Source organism: Artemia sp. Qi Xiang Cuo, chromosome 8 (assembly GCF_049724085.1).
Source record: "Artemia sp. Qi Xiang Cuo chromosome 8, ASM4972408v1, whole genome shotgun sequence".
NCBI lineage: Eukaryota > Metazoa > Arthropoda > Branchiopoda > Anostraca > Artemiidae > Artemia > Artemia sp. Qi Xiang Cuo.
In genome coordinates this window covers 24,124,118-24,141,507 of record NC_142801.1, presented here as the reverse complement: position 1 = coordinate 24,141,507, position 17,390 = coordinate 24,124,118, and the positions used below count along the sequence as shown (strand labels likewise).

Sequence of the window (17,390 nt, the reverse complement as noted above, 5' to 3'; positions counted from 1 at the left end):
GAAAAAGTTTGCTTTCATTGCTGGATGGATTTAATTTAAGTTGGTTGTACTTTGATTGATAACACGTTATTGGTAGTTGCAACCCCTGATCAGTCGAATTAGAACGTTCAAAAAAAAACCATATGGGGACCATGTTCAAAGTAAGTGTAGACAAAACTATGTTGCTGACCAAGATATGGTGTGAATCTTTGGATGTTGCATTCTATGTTGCCTTTCCCTCCTTTGTTTCTTGTGCTAAATTGAATTATTTTCTAGAAGTCAAAAGATGGAAATTTAACAGTCAGTCATTTGAGACTCCGTCCACGAATAGATGACAATAACGTTTATTTACGATGTCATGCACACAATCCAGCTTTGCCAAATAGTACTCTAGAGTCCTCAGTTGAGATCTCTGTAAGTTGTAAGTATTACTGGCATCCTCTAGTTTGAGTTATACTTGGGAGAGTAGACCATGACAGTGCTATAGTGTTTGCAGCGACAGCTGAAACTTACCAAGGAACGAAAAAGGGCCCATAGTGACCAAAAATTAAAGGACCGCTTTTAAAAAGTAACTAGGAAATAAACAAGAATTTCGATTTCAAGCTGATTCAGTAATCGTAACAATTATCTAAATCAGTCTTAACAGTAAAATATTATTTTAAAAACGAATTCAAGGGAATTTCAAAAAATAGCCTGAAACCCCTAGATTAGCCGCTGATCCAAAAAAAAGATGGACGATTGGAATTGCCATGACTGAAAAATACTCTAAAAACAGAATTTTGATAACAATTAATACACCACAAGAAATTTCTTTTTGTGCTGATTCCAAATATGTGTAGTTCATCAAGTTTTTTAGTAATGTGCAATGTGGCCTCAATGTGTTTTTTTTTTCGGAACACTTCTTAGAAAAAGGGGCGTCGTAGAAATCTAGGAGGGGGTCGTTCAGTTGGGAATAGAAAGTTTTAGTGATATTTAGAGCGAACTAGTAACAGAAACTTTAAAATTGCGTTTTGGAAAAAATTGTCTAGTCGGAAAAATTCGACATTTAAAGCTATTTCAGGGACGGTGATTATTATTCAGGTTTTTCTACTAGCAAAAGAAGTAAAGAAAATGAGTTCATGGCAATGTCAACAAAGAGATTGAAACTACTAAAAAAAACAAAAAAAAACACAATAGAACGAAATGAAAAATACAACCATAGAGTCGTCGTGGTAAAAATCATTTACCAGAAGTTTTGCGTCTCCCATTTTCAAAATCTTAGGTAATCCTACTTTAGCCTGCGTAACGCTCATTTGTGTCTTTTTTCACACAACGCTAATGGGACACTTGAACAGATAAGATTTATTCATAATTAATTAAATATATTAAATAATGTATTAAATAATTGATACATGGCACTAGTTTCCTTATAGCTTCTAGGCTTATATGGGAGAGAGAACACATACCATTCAATGAAGTATTAAATCAAAAGAAAACAAAAAAGATTATAAAGACTAAAACATCTCTCGCCAAAAAAAAGAATAGAAAAACAAATTAACTACACTGAATATTTAAATTGGGTTTAATCAATTCTACGCACAAAAAAATACGAAAAGAAAAGAAGAATAAACGTTTCCGACAATTTTGTTGAATAAGCTAAACGAGTGGCACCTCCGAGTATATTCAGGCATCTTATTTCCATATAATATGACTTTATAGGATTGAAATATGACCTTAGAGAAGGAGTTAAAGGAATTTGACTGTAATTTGTACGAATTTCCATGTGAACATCATAGAGAGCTCCTTGGGAGCTTACTTGGAAAATCATGCTTGTATTTAAATGTTTTGTTGTTATAAATTTGTTTTAGTAATGCCATTGTAAAGTGTTATATGACATCAAAAATGGCAGAGTTTAAGGCTTTACTTAAGCGAAAAGGTTGGAGACCATACCCAGTATTCCTTTAACATTGTCATGGTTGAAAGCCCCTCAACGGAGGTTTAAAATCCCCGCTCCTTAATTATCCCCCTTTCAGCCCTTTTATTAAGGATAACAATAAATTGATAAAAAAAAAATGGTCTAATGAAATACCATATTCGTTTAAATTTGATTGAGGAATAATACAAATTATCAATGACAGTAAATTTATACTGACAATAAAAGTTAATTGCGAGAAAAATTTCTTAGGAATCTTGAAAAAGCTTGAAATGCTGATGTATCTCTTTTTTCTTTTTATATCTCTAGCGCACTAGTGAGACACAGAAAGATTGCAGAGAGCAGTATTAGAGCTCATTTAAAAGCTAATACCTTGGTCTTCGTGAAATTGCACCATAGAAATCAACATGGCCGAAATTTTTTCGGTTCCCATATTGAAAATTTCATCCAATCCCTTTATTCAAAATACAGCAGTATTGCCCTAAAACAATTGTTTAAATGCGATATATAAGAATGAAATAAATCTGTAGTATATTTTATTCTATCATATGCAGGGCAATTAAGCTGCTTAAGTAAAGAGCGATGTGGACACTGTGTATTATTTATTTATTATTATTTTTTTTTTTAGACCAGGGCATTTCAATAGAAGGAGTTGTCTTAGAAACTTCGAAGGGGCTCATTCGATTGGAAATTAAAAGGGCTTATGTCCTTTTTAACGATTGAAAGTGATTGGAGGGCAAGCCCCCCCCCCCACCCTCCCCGATGCCCATCATTTCCCCAAACGCATCCGATCAAAATTATGAGTTATCCAATATGTTGAGCGTAGTTGAAAGGTCTAGAAATTATGTTCTTGAGGGTGATAAACCCTCCCCCCCCGCCCTTAGTACACGGGGTGTAATTTATGCCCGGGAGACAGTGAGGGTTTTTATAGAAAGGGTGGTTGTATAAACTTCAGAGAGGGCTTATTTGATTGGTAATCAGAAGTTCTAGTGTCCTTTTTAAGAATCAAAATGATCGGAAGGCAGCTACTCCCCCCCCCACACGTCATATTTTCTGGAAATACATAGGATCGAAATTTTGAGAAAGCTATCTGTTTAAAAAATTGTCCAAAGATCATAGGTAGTGCAATAACACTGCCTAAGTAAAGAGCGATGTGGGCACAATGCATTATTATTTTTTAAGATCAGGGCACTCCGTATAAAAGGAGTTGTCGTACAAAATTTGAAGGGGGCTCATTAGATTTGAAATTGCGCTCTGGGTAATTGTGGGCAAAGCGATGTGGGCACAGTGTAATATACTTTTTTATTATTTTGGACCAGGGCACTTCGTATAGAAGGATTTGTCATAAAAACTTTGAAAAGGGTTCATTGAATTAGAAATTGAAACGGTTAGTGCCCTTTTAAATAGTCAAAAGTGATTGGAGGGCAACCAGTCCCCCTCGACGACCATTATTTCTTAAATATATTCAATCGAAATTTTGAAATAGCCATTTTGTTCGGTGAATTTTGAAAGATCCGAAATTAAATCTAACAGGGTTTGTTATGAGGGATGTTGAACTAACCAAATAAAATATTTGCATCAAAACAAAATACATTTTGAATGTTTTCACTTTTTTTTACTTTAATAAATACAAATTATAAAAATATTAAAGGAATAAATATCTGTATATGTATATTAAACTGAATTTTTTCAGTAAAGTGCAAATTATGTTCTGGCCTCAAGAAGGCATGGGATTAAGCCTTACTCGTATTAATTTTTGCTCGTTTTGAGTTTGACTCGATTATTTATTGTAATTTCTATCCGTTTTGGGTTTCCTTTATTTATTGATGGTGATTTATGGTAGTTTTACGCTTGGAAGATTATTTAAATCTATTTTTGCTCATTTTGGCTTAATGGAGCTCTTTAATTTTATTTGAAACACCTGTTTTGTGGGAAAAGTTCTATAAAGTAATAACTTTTAAAGTGCTTGTAAGGCGCTAGTTTTTCGAAATTTTACAAAGACAGGGGAAAACCATGAATCTGTTTATTTGAACTAGTTTTCTAAAGATGTATCGTATAATAATAATAAATAATAATTTTTTTTTGCCCTCTATCGATACATTAAAAATGCACTAGAGGAGTACAAACAAAGAGAGAGAAAAAAAGAAAAGAAACACAAAATAGTTAACAAAAACAGGAGAAAACAAGTCTAAGGAGAAAAAAAAGAGAAGACAAACAAGTGGAAACTTAAATCAACTGTGGAAACTTAAATCAACACTAAATATACTGGACCTATAGGTTTACCCATCCATATATCATAACGGTTAAACAGAAAGTCTAACAAATTCCTACATCGGTCAACAAATGGCAAATAAATCGTATGCTTCACAGAATAAATCCTATGGCTTATAAAATATAAATTAAAAAAAACAACGAGATGAGACTTTAGAGGCTTTTTTGCTATTGATCACTAGTAATGTCACGTTGACGTTGACAACTCGACAATCTTGGGGTATAATTCTCCTTGGGTATACATACATACATACACATACATACATACATACATACATATATATATATACATACACACATGGAAGTACATACATACATACATATATACCCACATATAAACACAAACACATACACATTTGTTACCCTTTTTCGCTACATTAAAACAATAATGCACCAGAGGAGTAATAAAGAGAAAAGACCAAAACACGAAAAATCATCAGCTATACAACAAAGTGACAACCACCACTGACGAGAAAAACAACCAAAACATAAAAGACTGCTCAGACCAGGGGACTAAAATTCTATTCTACCGTATATAGAAGATGGTTAAGCGAAAAATCTGATATTTTCTTGCAACAGTTTTCAAATCGAGCCGATAATTCTTCCATCTTCTCACATATATCAAAGACATGGTATTTTTTACAAATGTTTGACTTACAGAACCATAGAGGAATACCAATAAAGAATTTAGCAAACCGGTATAATTGAACCCTAATTTGTTTCTTTTCTGTTGACGAAAAAAGTTTCCAAAAGGGAGTTAGAAAAAACACGTTCGGTGCAAACATGGAGTTGTAGAGCTTCCTAGTGTATACTTGTCAAATTGCCCTTTAACTTTTGCTAGCAAACCATATGTTTTGTGAAGTTTCTTTTTCAACTCATTAATAACCAGAGTGCGTGTCGTTCTTATCGATTACCCAAAATGAGCACCTAAATACGTGAGTGAATCAGACTTAGGAAGAGTGATCGAGTCTACTTTAAGGGACTCTGATTGTGTCTTCCTTTATTCTGGTTTACTATCATAAGCTCTGTTTTCGACGGTTCCATAGCAAATCCAATTTTAGACTAAATAGTCCGAAGAGTCTCAAAAGCCCTTTCCATTGATGACTGGTTATCAGCGTGACTAACTGTGTCATCTGCATACAAAAGGTGACTAATATCGATATTACTATCAATAATATAGGCTGGGATGTTTCTCGTCGCAGTCCTAAGTGCATTGTTGGATATTAATGGACTTAAAACTGAGCCCTGCTTTACCCCGTCCTTTAGAGGAATGGAACATGTCAAACCGTCACTAGAACGGACCCGGACTATTGAATTCTGGTACCAATTCCAAAGGCACGCGCAAATAAAGCCGCTAGTTCCGCTACTTAACTAAAGATTGTGAATGCAAAATTGAATCAAAAGCCTTAGCTATATCAACCGCGCATACATACAGACTCTTCTTCATTATCCTGTGACGTTCTATTATATATAATAACACAAAATGTACATTTTGGACTCCTAAATCATGCCTGAAACCAAATTGATAATCCCCAAAATCACACTTTTCACGCAAAAATAGGTAAATTATTTTTTCGAGTAACTTGCTAAGCACAGAGCATATGGTTATAGGTCTATATGAATTGCATAGCGCGGGGTCCTTATTCTTTTTAGACACACATGTAACTAGCGCTTCACATAAAGTCTTAGGGACATACTGTTGGGACAAAATTATTTGAAATAACAGTGCTAAGTGTTCAGACAGCACATGTGTACCGTACTTCAAATGCTCTACTTGCAGACCATCCACACCAGGGGCTTTGCCTATTTGAAGAGGACGAATATGAGTTAATAGCATAGAAGGTGTAATAGTGATATAATTATTTTGGAGGTCCAGCTTTGACAATTGTTCCTGTAATATATTGATGAGAAACATCCACAATCCGCAAGCATATATTGATGAGAAATGAGTGTGCCATTCAGTGCTGGTAATTTGATTTGTCAGGGTTGAAGTGAAACGTGTAAATTTAGTAACCTCTCTCCACAAAAGCTGTGGATTATTTTTTATTGGCCGTGATAAAGTTTCAAATAGGAATGTTTTTTTCCAATTTTTCACAACATTCTCAAAATTCTTCTTCACCCATTTACTTCAATCAAAAACTATACCTGAACGACGTCTATCGCAATTCTTCCATATTCTATACCAAAAACGATAACAGAGTTTAGCTTCCTTTTACTCAGGAAAATCAGACCATCCCCTTTTACGCGTGTTATTTTTTACTGATACAGTAGGGACGGCAACATATGCGGCAACCTTTAGAAAATGTGATATTTCAGCAAGGTAACAATCAACATCCAGGGGGTCCCCGCGACGCGAAGAACAAAGAAGGGGATATGGTATCTTAATTTTACGCGACATAAATTTAAATTTTGTTGATACAACTCTATATCTATTTTATTCCACGACCTCTTTGTGAACCGTTTTCTCACCCCTGATCCTCCACTTAAAGACGCTGGAAGAGGGAAGGACAGTTCTAGCTGTGAATGGTCACTAATTAAAAAATCTTGTGATACATGAGCATTAAGGCTCGCCGATTCTTGAAGATCTGTTATAATAAAGTCCAAATCTGAGGTGCTACCGGAATTGTGCAGATACGTGTAAATTTGATCTTTATGTTAAATATGTACGTGAGGTGCAAACTAGGTTTTTAACATCTAAGAAAGGGAAGCATTATCATTTTTAAAGTCTGTGTTAAAGTTTCCGAAGATCAGAATTTTTTTTCTTGGTGTCCCAATTTAATGCGGGTATTTAGATAATTTGACACATTCTATCGCGAATTTATGATTTAAAGTAGCATTACAATAATTATTTTGCAGGTATACACACAATATAGTTACACCTCCTAAATCAAAAGCATTAAATAAATCATTAGCATCAACTAACTTACTCTGAAACTTTTCATGTATAGCGACCAAGAGACCACCTGACTGTCGGCCCAGCGATGTTTTAGCAGGAAGAATAAAAAAATCATGGTGATCTGACAGCTCAAGCTGCATAGCATTATCCGAATTTAGTAGGTGTTCGACGATGCACACTATATCAAACAGACCAAAAGTGAAAGCTAATACATCTAGCTTTTCTCTGGCACCATTAATGCTATGGAACAGAAGCTTGGGTAATTTACTTTTCATCTTCTTTTACTGGACGGAACTCGGGGTTAAGACTGGGGAGCCAGATTATCACTGCGAGCTGAAAGCCTCTTAATCTCAGGGCAGATAAAGCTGCTGCTGACGTGATTGACGGAACAGTTTGTGCATTTCACGGTAGTTGCCGTACATGGGCTCTCACGAGTGCTACTGTGACCACTTTCGCCACATCTACTGTACTTCGATTCGTTTGCACAATCGCGAGCTGTATGGCCAAAGCTTTGACACTTAAAACAAGTGCTTCAGAACACGAAACAAACAATATTCAATTTTGATGCCGAATCTTAGGGCGTGTTCAAGATCCTCCTTGCTACTAAAGGTGAGCTGCACCAAAGAAGACTGACCGAAACGCCTGGCATTTTTAACGCTAGTAACCAAACCGGGAATAAAAGACCCATAAAAATCCTTATCGATTGGAATTATTCCTGAATGCTCATTTTTTATCACTTTTGAGCGAATGTTTAGGCCTGGGGGAATAACTGCTGGTACACTTAGGGCGGCGGCTTCATCGGACATAGGTAAGATAGGGCGATCACGCTTCAGCTCATCATGCTTTACCTTCTTGCCACAGTTGATTTTCTGTATAAATTCACGCTGCTTTACAGGGTTTCTTGATTTTAGCACTTCAGGTAAATTTGTAAGCACCACCGGGACTGCGGTAGGCATAAATGGGGGAGCAGAAGGCCACTGAACTGGGACAGAAGGGATTGTGCATGAGGTTTCTTGCTTTCCACAAGAAAGTTCAGCATTCTAACAGCATCGTTCAGACGAGATGCTATAACAGTATTTGGCTTGTTAGGTATTAACGGCACATCCGATGGATCAAGAATGAAAAATTTGGGCAAGGTTTCATTGGCTCTCATTCGGTTATCAAGCAAATCAAAAATGTCATTGAAAAGGCAATTGCTGGGTGGGTTCCTCTAAGTTTCTCTGCGATATCTGTCCGAAAAACAATTTTGCACAATTCCATCGTTTCCCTGAGGGAATCTTTACTTAAGAAACTTTGATACATGCTTTATAATCGTATCTTTATCAAGCTTGTTCATTAACTGTCTTTGAAAAAAATTCAACAAGCGAGTTCGCAATCATGTCCCAAATTCTTGACCAAAATTCAGTTCAAGGTCAATTAATATTGTTTCTGGCAGGCAAAACAATATGTAAGTCAGTAAGTATATGTAGGGGTTATACGTCACTATAATCCCTATTGCGAAATTTTTTGTTTCTTCAGCTAAAACTTACTGAATTAATAATGCTCATGCAATATCCAATTTAGATGTTGGCACTTTGAACTCTGAATTGAAACTGATATATGCTACGAAGCAATAATTGGTCTTGTTTTAGTTTCAACTTACCTCTTTATTTCCAACGGGAAAACTTTTTTCTTAAATAAATTTCATTTTACAGCAAATGACAATTTACTATTTATATTACAACTTACTGGCTTATTAGATTGCAGCCAATTAGAACTACAGAGTCCTCAGTACAGACCACTTTAAGTTGTAAGCATTTATGCCGCATTTTGTTTAATTCATGTCTAGGACAGTAGGCCAGAAGAGTGTCCATTTAGTCTAAGGCAAATGATGTACTGACGGAGAGAGAAACTTTTCAGAGCAATGTGGTACTTTTTATTCCTTGGGACAAATACCGTGTTACCATGCAATGGATAAGGCTTTTACTAAAAACTCTGGGTGCTACGTTTAAACCTGCCTATTATGCAGCTTTTGTTCTTGAGTTGTATTGAACTTTGAAGTAAATTCAGCCAAAAATTTGACAGAGCTGTTTGCTGTTTTAGCTTGACGCAGCCTTTGGATGATATTAAATAAAAAAAAAAACTTTTTTTTTAACTGAAAGTAATGAACGACGTTAAAACTTAAAACGAACAGAAATTATTCCGTATATGAAAGGGGCTGTCCCCTCCTCAACGCCTCGCTCTTTACGCTAAAGTATTTTATTGTTTAAACAAGTAAGAGTTGTGAGAAAGTCAAACTTTAGCGTAAAGAGCGAGGCGTTGAGGAGGGGACAGCCCCTTTCATATACGGAATAATTTCTGTTCGTTTTAAGTTTTAACGTCGTTCCTTACTTTCAGGTAAAAAAAACTTGTTTTTTTTTCATTTAATTTTTGAACGTTTTTGAATTAATGCAGGTTTTGATTTTGGCTCACCGTACATGAATTATTAAAATAAAATTTGCATATTAATTTTACTTTTATTTGGTTAAATGGCTTTCTCGAAACTTGTTTAATTTTATTTACTAACGTTTTTCTTAGTAATAAACATACGTAAATTACGAATTAGCTTACGTAACGAACTTCTATGTTCATATATTTTAAATACGCATATTAGGGGGCTCGCCTACTAGTCAATACCTCGCTCTTTAAGCTAAAGTTCTAATTTTGTTCCAATTCTTTAAAAATGACCCCTTAATCACAAAGGCCGTTATTTAGAATAAATAGCTCTTATGAAAGTACTAAAAAATATTTGGCTTAAAGAGCGAGGTACTGACTAGGGGGTTAACCTAATCATACACGTAATATTTTCTGTTCGTTTTAAGTTTTGATGTTAGTCCTTATTTTCAGTTGGAGAACTTGTTTTTTTTTTATATTTAGTTTCTGATCTTTTTTTTAAATAATGCTGGGAAATCCGGCGCCCCCTTCATACCAATGTCCCTTCCCCCATGAAAACTTCCTTCGTGGAAATATCCTCCCATATAACCCCCAACCTACCCAAACCCCTACTACGAGAAAAAATCCCCCCTGAAAACGTCTGTATACTTCCTAATAACCAATACTATATGTTAACATTGGGCAAAGTTCATAACTTTCAGCCCTCCCCCCGGGGACTTCGGGGGATTAAGTCTTCCTAAAGAACATATTTATCATATTTTCAATCAAGCTGAACAAAATGGCTATCTCAAAATTTTGATCCGGTGACTTTGGGAAAAAAATGAGCGCGGGAGGGGGCCTAGTTGCCCTCCATTTTTTTGGTCACTTAAAAAGGGCACTAGAACTTTTAACTTCCGATACAATGAGTCCTCCCACGATATTCTAGGACCACTGGGTCGATACGATCACCCCTGAAAAAAAAAAAAAAAAAAAAAAAAAAAAACAAAAAAAAAAACAAAAAAAAAACACATCCGTGATCTTTCTTCTGGCAAAAAATGCAAAATTCCACATTTTTGTAGATAGGAGCTTGAAACCTCTACACTAAGGTTCTCTGGTATGCTGAATCTGATGGTGTCATTTTCATCAAGGTTATATTACTTTTAGGGGGTCTTTCCCCCTTTTTTCGAAAATCAGCCAAATTTTTTCAGGCACGTAACTTTTGATGGGTAGGTCTAAACTTAATGAAAGTTATATATTTGAAATCAGCATTGAAATATGATTCTTTTGACGTATCTATTGGTATCAAAAACCCGTTTTCTAGAGTTTCGGTTACTATTGAGCCGGGTCGCTCCTTACTTACTGTTCGTTAATAGTAACAATTGTAATTTCAATAGTATTAGATTGTGTTAGAACTGATAGAATCTGCAACAAACAGAATCAGAAATCATAATGACTTCATATAATCAAGTCATAATCTACTTGACATAATCAACTTGAATTTCGGAATGTGAGAACTTTGAACCAGGAAAAAAAGCCTGGCAGAATGAGAAGCGTCATCAAAAGCCTAGAAAACTACCATATTGACATTGCTAATCTTTCAGAAACCCATACCCTTGAATTTTTGATTGTTGACTATAAAATCGCCATCAGGTGTTTCAGAGGCAACGCTGTAACGTTGCCTATAGTAAAGGCCATACGGCTCCAATGTTTTATTATTATTATTTTTTTTTCCAGAGGCACTTCATATGGAAGGAGTCATCGTATAAGCTTAAAAAGGGCTCATTTGATTGGAAATCGAGAGTTCTAGTGCCCTTTTTAATAGTCGAAAATGATTGGAGGGCAACTAGCCCCCCCCCCGCCCATCATTCCCCCAACCACATCCAATCGAAATTTAGAGATAGCCATTTTGTTCAGCGTAGTTGATTTCCATATAGAAAATATGTTTTTGAGGAGGATACTGCCCCACAACCCTAAGGGCAAGGGTTTTAAGTTATGCCCTTGGGGCATATAAGGTTTTATAGAAGGTGTTGTCGTAGAAACTTTAAAACAGGCTCATTCGATTGGAAATTAAAGGGACAGTGCCCTTTTTAACAGTCGAAAGTGATTGGTGTGTAACTAGCCCCCCTCCCCCCCCACGCCCATCATTTCCCCCAACACATCCAATCAAAATTTTAAGATAGCCATTTTGTTCAACGTAGTCGAATTCCTGATAGAAAATATATTTTTGAGGAGGACACTTCCCCCACAACCCTCAGGGCAAGGGTTTTAAGTTATGCCCTGGGGGCAAATAAGGTTTTTATAGAATGCGTTGTCGTAGAAGCTTTAAAACAGGCTCATTCGATTGGAAATGAAAGAGCTAGTGCCCTTTTTATTAGTCGGAAATGATTGGAGGGCCACTAGCCCCCCCCCCCACGCCCATCATTCCTCCAAACACATCCAATCATAATTTTTAGATAGCCATTTTGTTCAGCGTAGTTGATTTCCAGATAGAAAATATGTTTTGAGGAGGACACTCCCCCAAAACCCTCAGGGCAAGGGTTTAAAGTTATGCCCTGGGTGCATATAAGGTTTTACAGAGGGAGTTGTCGTAGAAACTTCAAAACAGGCTCATTCGATTGGAAATTAAAGTGCTAGTGCAGTTTTTAATAGTTGAAAGTGATTGGAGTGTAACTAGCCCCCCTCCCCCCACGCCTCATTTCCCCAAACACATCCAATTAAAATTTTCAGATAGCTATTTTGTTGAGCGTAGTTGATTTCCAGATGGAAAATATATTTTAGAGGAGGACACTTCCCCACATCCCTCAGGGCAAGGGTTTTAAGCTATGCCCTGGGGGCATATAAGGTTTTTATAGAAGGCGTTTTCGTAGAAACTTCAAAGCAGGCGCATTCGATTGGGAATTAAATAGCTATTGGCCTTTTTAATAGTCGAAAATGATTGGAGGGCAACTAGCCCCCCCCCACGCCCATCATTCCCCCAAACACATCCAATCAAAATTATGAGATAGCCATTCTGTTCTGCATAGTTGATTTCCAGATACAAAAAAATATTTTTGAGGAGGACACTCCCCCACAACCCTCAGGGCAAGGGTCTTAAGTTATTTCCTGGGGGCATATTAGGTTTTTATAGAAGCCTTTGTCGTGAAACTTCAGAACAGGCTCATTCGATTGGAAATTAAAGAGCTAGTGCCCTTTTTAATAGTCGAAAGTGATTGGAGTGTAACTAGCCCCCCTCCCCCCACGCCTCATTTCCCCAAACACATCCAATTAAAATTTTCAGATAGCTATTTTGTTCAGCGTAGTTGATTTCCAGATAGAAAATATGTTTTTGAGGAGGATACCCCCCCACATCCCTCAGGGCAAGGGTTTTAAGCTATGCCCTGGGGGCATATAAGGTTTTTATAGAAGGCGTTTTCGTAGAAACTTCAAAGCAGGCGCATTCGATTGGGAATTAAATGGCTAGTGCCCTTTTTAATAGTCCAAAATGATTGGAGGGCAACTAGCCCCCCCACACGCCCATCATTCCCCCAAACACATCCAATCAAAATTTTGAGATAGCCATTTTGTTCAGCGTAGTTGATTTCCAGATGGAAAATATATTGTTGAGGAGGACACTCCCCCACAACCCTCAGGGCAAGGGTTTTAAGTTATGCCCGGGGGAAATATAAGGTTTCTATAGAAGGCGTTGTCGTAGAAACTTCAAAACAGGCTCATTCGATTGGAAATTAAAGGGCTAGTGGCCTTTTTAATTGTCGAAAGTGATTGGAGGGCAAATAGCCTCCCCCCCACGCCCATCCTTCCCCCCAATACATCCAATAAAAATTTTTAGATAGCCATATTGTTCAGCGTAGTTGATTTCCATAGAGAAAATTTTTATTTGAGGAAGTTACTCCCCCACAACCCTAAGGGCAAGGGTGTTAAGTTCTGCCCTGGAGGAATATAAGGTTTTTATAGAAGGCGTTGTCGCATAAACTTCAAAACAGGCTCATTCGATTGGAAATTAAAGAGCTAGTGCCCTTTTTAATAGTCGAAAGTAATTGGATTGTAACTAGCCCCCCTCCCCCCCCCCCCACGCCTCATTTCCCCAAACACATCCAATCAAAATTATCAGATAGCCATTTTGTTCAGCGTAGTTGATTTCCAGATAGAAAATATATTTTAGAGGAGTATAGTCCACTAGAACCCTAAGGGCAAGAGTTTTAAGTTATGCCTTGGGGGCATATAAGGTTTTTATAGAAGGAGTTGTCGTAGAAACTTCAAAACAGGCTAATTCGATTGGAAATTAAAGAGCTAGTGCCCTTTTTAATAGTCGAAAGTGATTGGAGTGTAACTAGCCCCCCTCCCCCCCCACGCCCATCATTTCCCCGAACACATCCAATCAAAATTTTCAGATAGCCATTTTGTTCAACGTAGTCGAATTCCTGATAGAAAATATATTTTTGAGGAGGACACTTCCCCCACAACCCTCAGGGCAAGGGTTTTAAGTTATGGCCTGGGGGCAAATAAGGTTTTTATAGAATGCGTTGTCGTAGAAACTTAAAAACAGGCTCATTCGATTGGAAATGAAAGAGCTAGTGCCCTTTTTATTAGTCGGAAATGATTGGAGGGCAACTAGCCCCCCCCCCACGCCCATCATTCCTCCAAACACATCCAATCAAAATTTTGAGATAACCATTTTGTTCAGCGTAGTTTATTTCCAGATAGAAAATATGTTTTGAGGAGGATACTCACCCACAACCCTCAGGGCAAGGGTTTTAAGTTATGTCCTGGGGGCATATAAGGTTTTTATAGAATGCGTTGTCGTAGAAACTTCAAAACAAGCTCATTCGATTTGAAATTAAAGAGCTAGTGCCCTTTTTAATAGTCGAAAGTGATTGGAGTGTAACTAGCCCCCCTCCCCCCACGCCTCATTTCCCCAAACACATCCAAACAAAATTTTCAGATAGCCATTTTGTTCAGCGTAGTTGATTTCCAGATGGAAAATATATTTTAGAGGAGGACACTTCCCCACAACCCTCAGGGCATGGGTTTTAAGTTATGCCCTGGGGGCATATAAGGTTTTTATAGAAGGCGTTGTCGTAGAAACTTCAAAGCAGGCTCATTCGATTGGGAATTAAATGGCTATTGCCCTTTTTAAGTGTCGAAAATGATTGGAGGGCAACTAGCCCCCCCCCACGCCCATCATTCCTCCAAACACATCCAATAAAAATTTTGAGATAGCCATTTTGTTCAGCGTAGTAGATTTCCAGATTGAAAATATATTTTTGAGGAGGACACTCCCCCACAACCCTTATGGCAAGGGTTTTAAGTTATGTCCTGGGGGCATATAAGGTTTTTATAGAATGCGTTGTCGTAGAAACTTCAAAACAGGCTCATTCGATTGGAAATTAAAGAGCTAGTGCCCTTTTTAATAGTCGAAAGTGATTGGAGGGTAACTAGCCCCCCTCCCCCCCACGCCTCATTTCCCCAAACACATCCAATTAAAATTTTCAGATAGCTATTTTGTTCAGCGTAGTTGATTTCCAGATGGAAAATATATTTTTGAGGTGGAAACTCCCCCACACCCCTCAGGGCATGGGTTTTAAGTTATGCCCGGGGTGCATTTAATGTTTTTAGAGAAGGAGTTGTCGTAGAAACTTCAAAGCAGGCTCATTCGTTTGGAAATTTAAGTGCTAGTGCCCTTTGTAAGTGTCGAAAATGATTGGAGGGCAACTAGCCCCCCCCCACGCCCCTCATTCCCCCAAACACATCCAATCAAAATTTTGAGATAGCAATTTTGTTCAGCGTAGTTGATTTCCAGATAGAAAAAATATTTTTGAGGAGGACACTCCCCCACAACCCTCAGGGCAAGGGTTTTAAGTTATGTCCTGGGGAAATATAAGGTTTATATAGAAGGCGTTGTCGTAGAAACTTCAAAACAGGCTCATTCGATTGGAAATTAAAAGGCTAGTGCCCTTTTTAATAGTCGAAAATTTTTGGTGGGCAAAAGCGCCCCCCCCCCCCGCCCATCATTCCCCCAAACACATCCAATCAAAAATTTGATATAGCCATTGTGTTCAGCGTAGTTGATTTCCAGATAGATAATATGTTTTTGAGGAGGATACTCCCCCACAGCCCTCAGGGCAAGTGTTTTAAGTTATGCCCTGGGGGCATATAAGGTTTTTATAGAAGGCGTTGTCGTATAAACTTCAAAACAGGCTCATTCGATTGGAAATTAAAGAGCTAGTGCCCTTTTTAATAATCGAAAGTGATTGGAGTGCAACTAGCCCCCCTCCCCCCCCCCACGCCTCATTTCCCCAAACACATCCAATCAAAATTATCAGATAGCTATTTTGTTCAGCGTAGTTGATTTCCGGATATAAAATATATTTTTGAGGAGGAAACTCCCCCACAACCCTCAGGGCAAGGGTTTTAAGTTATGCCCTGGGGGCATATAAGGTTTTTATAGAAGGCGTTGTCGTAGAAACTTCAAAGTAGGCTCATTCGATTGGAAATTAAAGGGCTAGTGCCATTTTTAATTGTCGAAAATGATTGGAGGGCAACTAGCTCCCCCCCCCCCACGCCCATCATTCCTCCAAACACAACCAATCTAAATTTTCGGATAGCCATTTTGTTCAGCATAGTTGATTTCCAGATCGAAAATATATTTTTGACTCCCACATAACCCTCAGGGCAAGGGTTTTAAGTTATGCCCTGGGGGCATATAAGGTTTTTTATAGAAGGCGTTGTCGTAGAAACTTCAAAACAGGCTCATTCGATTGGAAATTGAAAGGCCAGTGCCCTTTTTAATAGTCGAAATTGATTGGAGGGCAACTAGCCCCCCCCCCCACGCACATCAGATTCCCAACTCACTGACCTCTAAAATTTGAGAAAGCCATTGTGTTCATCGTAGTTTATGCCAAGATTGAAAATATGTTTTTGACGGGAACTCTCCCCCACAGGCTTAAAGGCAAGAATTTTACGTTAGACCTTGGTGGCATATCAGGTTTCTATAAAAGACGTTGTCGTAGAAACTTCAAAAAGGGTTCTTCGATTGGAAATTAAAGGGCTAGTGCCCTTTGTAATAGTCAAAAGTGATTGGAGGGCAACTAACCCCCCTCTCACGCCCACCTTTTCCCCAAAGACATCCAATCAAAATTTTGAGACATCCATTTTATTAAACATAGTTTTAAGTTCTGGAAATTAGGTCTTTGAGGATGACAACTCCCTCACAGCCCTCAGGGCAAGAGTTGTAATTTAAGGATTATCCGAATCCTTCCCATTATTTCTTATGAAAATGATGCTTGTATAAACTTTGGAGAGGTCTCATTTGACTGAAAATTGAAAGTTCTTGTTCACTTTTTAAGAGTCAAAAGAGATTGGAGGGTGACTAGCCCCCCCCCCCGCCGCCCGGCCCTAAATGCCTCCGATAAAAATTTTTTGAGATAGTAATTTTGTTGAAAGATTTAAAAGTTCTGTTAAAAAAAACTCCGGGGTCGACACAGCCCACCAGGGCCCGGGGGTAGGCGTTGTAAGTTATGCCCTGGGGCATAACTTATTAAAGGGGGTTTTTAACTTATGGGAAGGGGTTTTGTATGGGAAGAACACATAGGAAATCTATTATAATTATCCAATTATAAGGTTAAAATACATACTCTGAGATAGATGTAAAATTGCTTTGGCACACAAAATCCTATTAAGGTCAATTCCAAACAGTCGTGATCCCTTTGTGTCAGCAAGTGAAAGGGTCTAAACCCCGTTATTGGAGCTATTTTTTCAGTCCATTCATCATTGCCAATCGTTATCCACAACTCAAGCAATCTCCCAACTTTCCATTTATTATGCTATTATCAAAAATGTAATCGAACAGACTTAATAAGCCTCAATCGATTTCAATTGAAAGTTCTAGGTCCGTTTTTTTAAAATCAAGAATTATCGGTCAGTAAGCACCCCCCCCCCACGCAA

At 37.7% G+C, this 17,390-nt stretch overlaps 1 protein-coding gene across 1 annotated transcript in view; it reads left to right on the top strand.

The window, feature by feature from the left end:
• Positions 1–131: 131 nt before the first annotated feature.
• Positions 132–17,390, top strand: part of LOC148949262 (contactin-6-like) — a 326,188-nt gene continuing 308,929 nt past the window's right edge. The window contains exons 1-2 of the mRNA XM_089092664.1: positions 132–140; positions 256–400. Coding sequence (XP_088948790.1) covers positions 132–140; positions 256–400 — 154 coding nt within the window. The remainder of the gene's footprint in view (positions 141–255; positions 401–17,390) is intronic.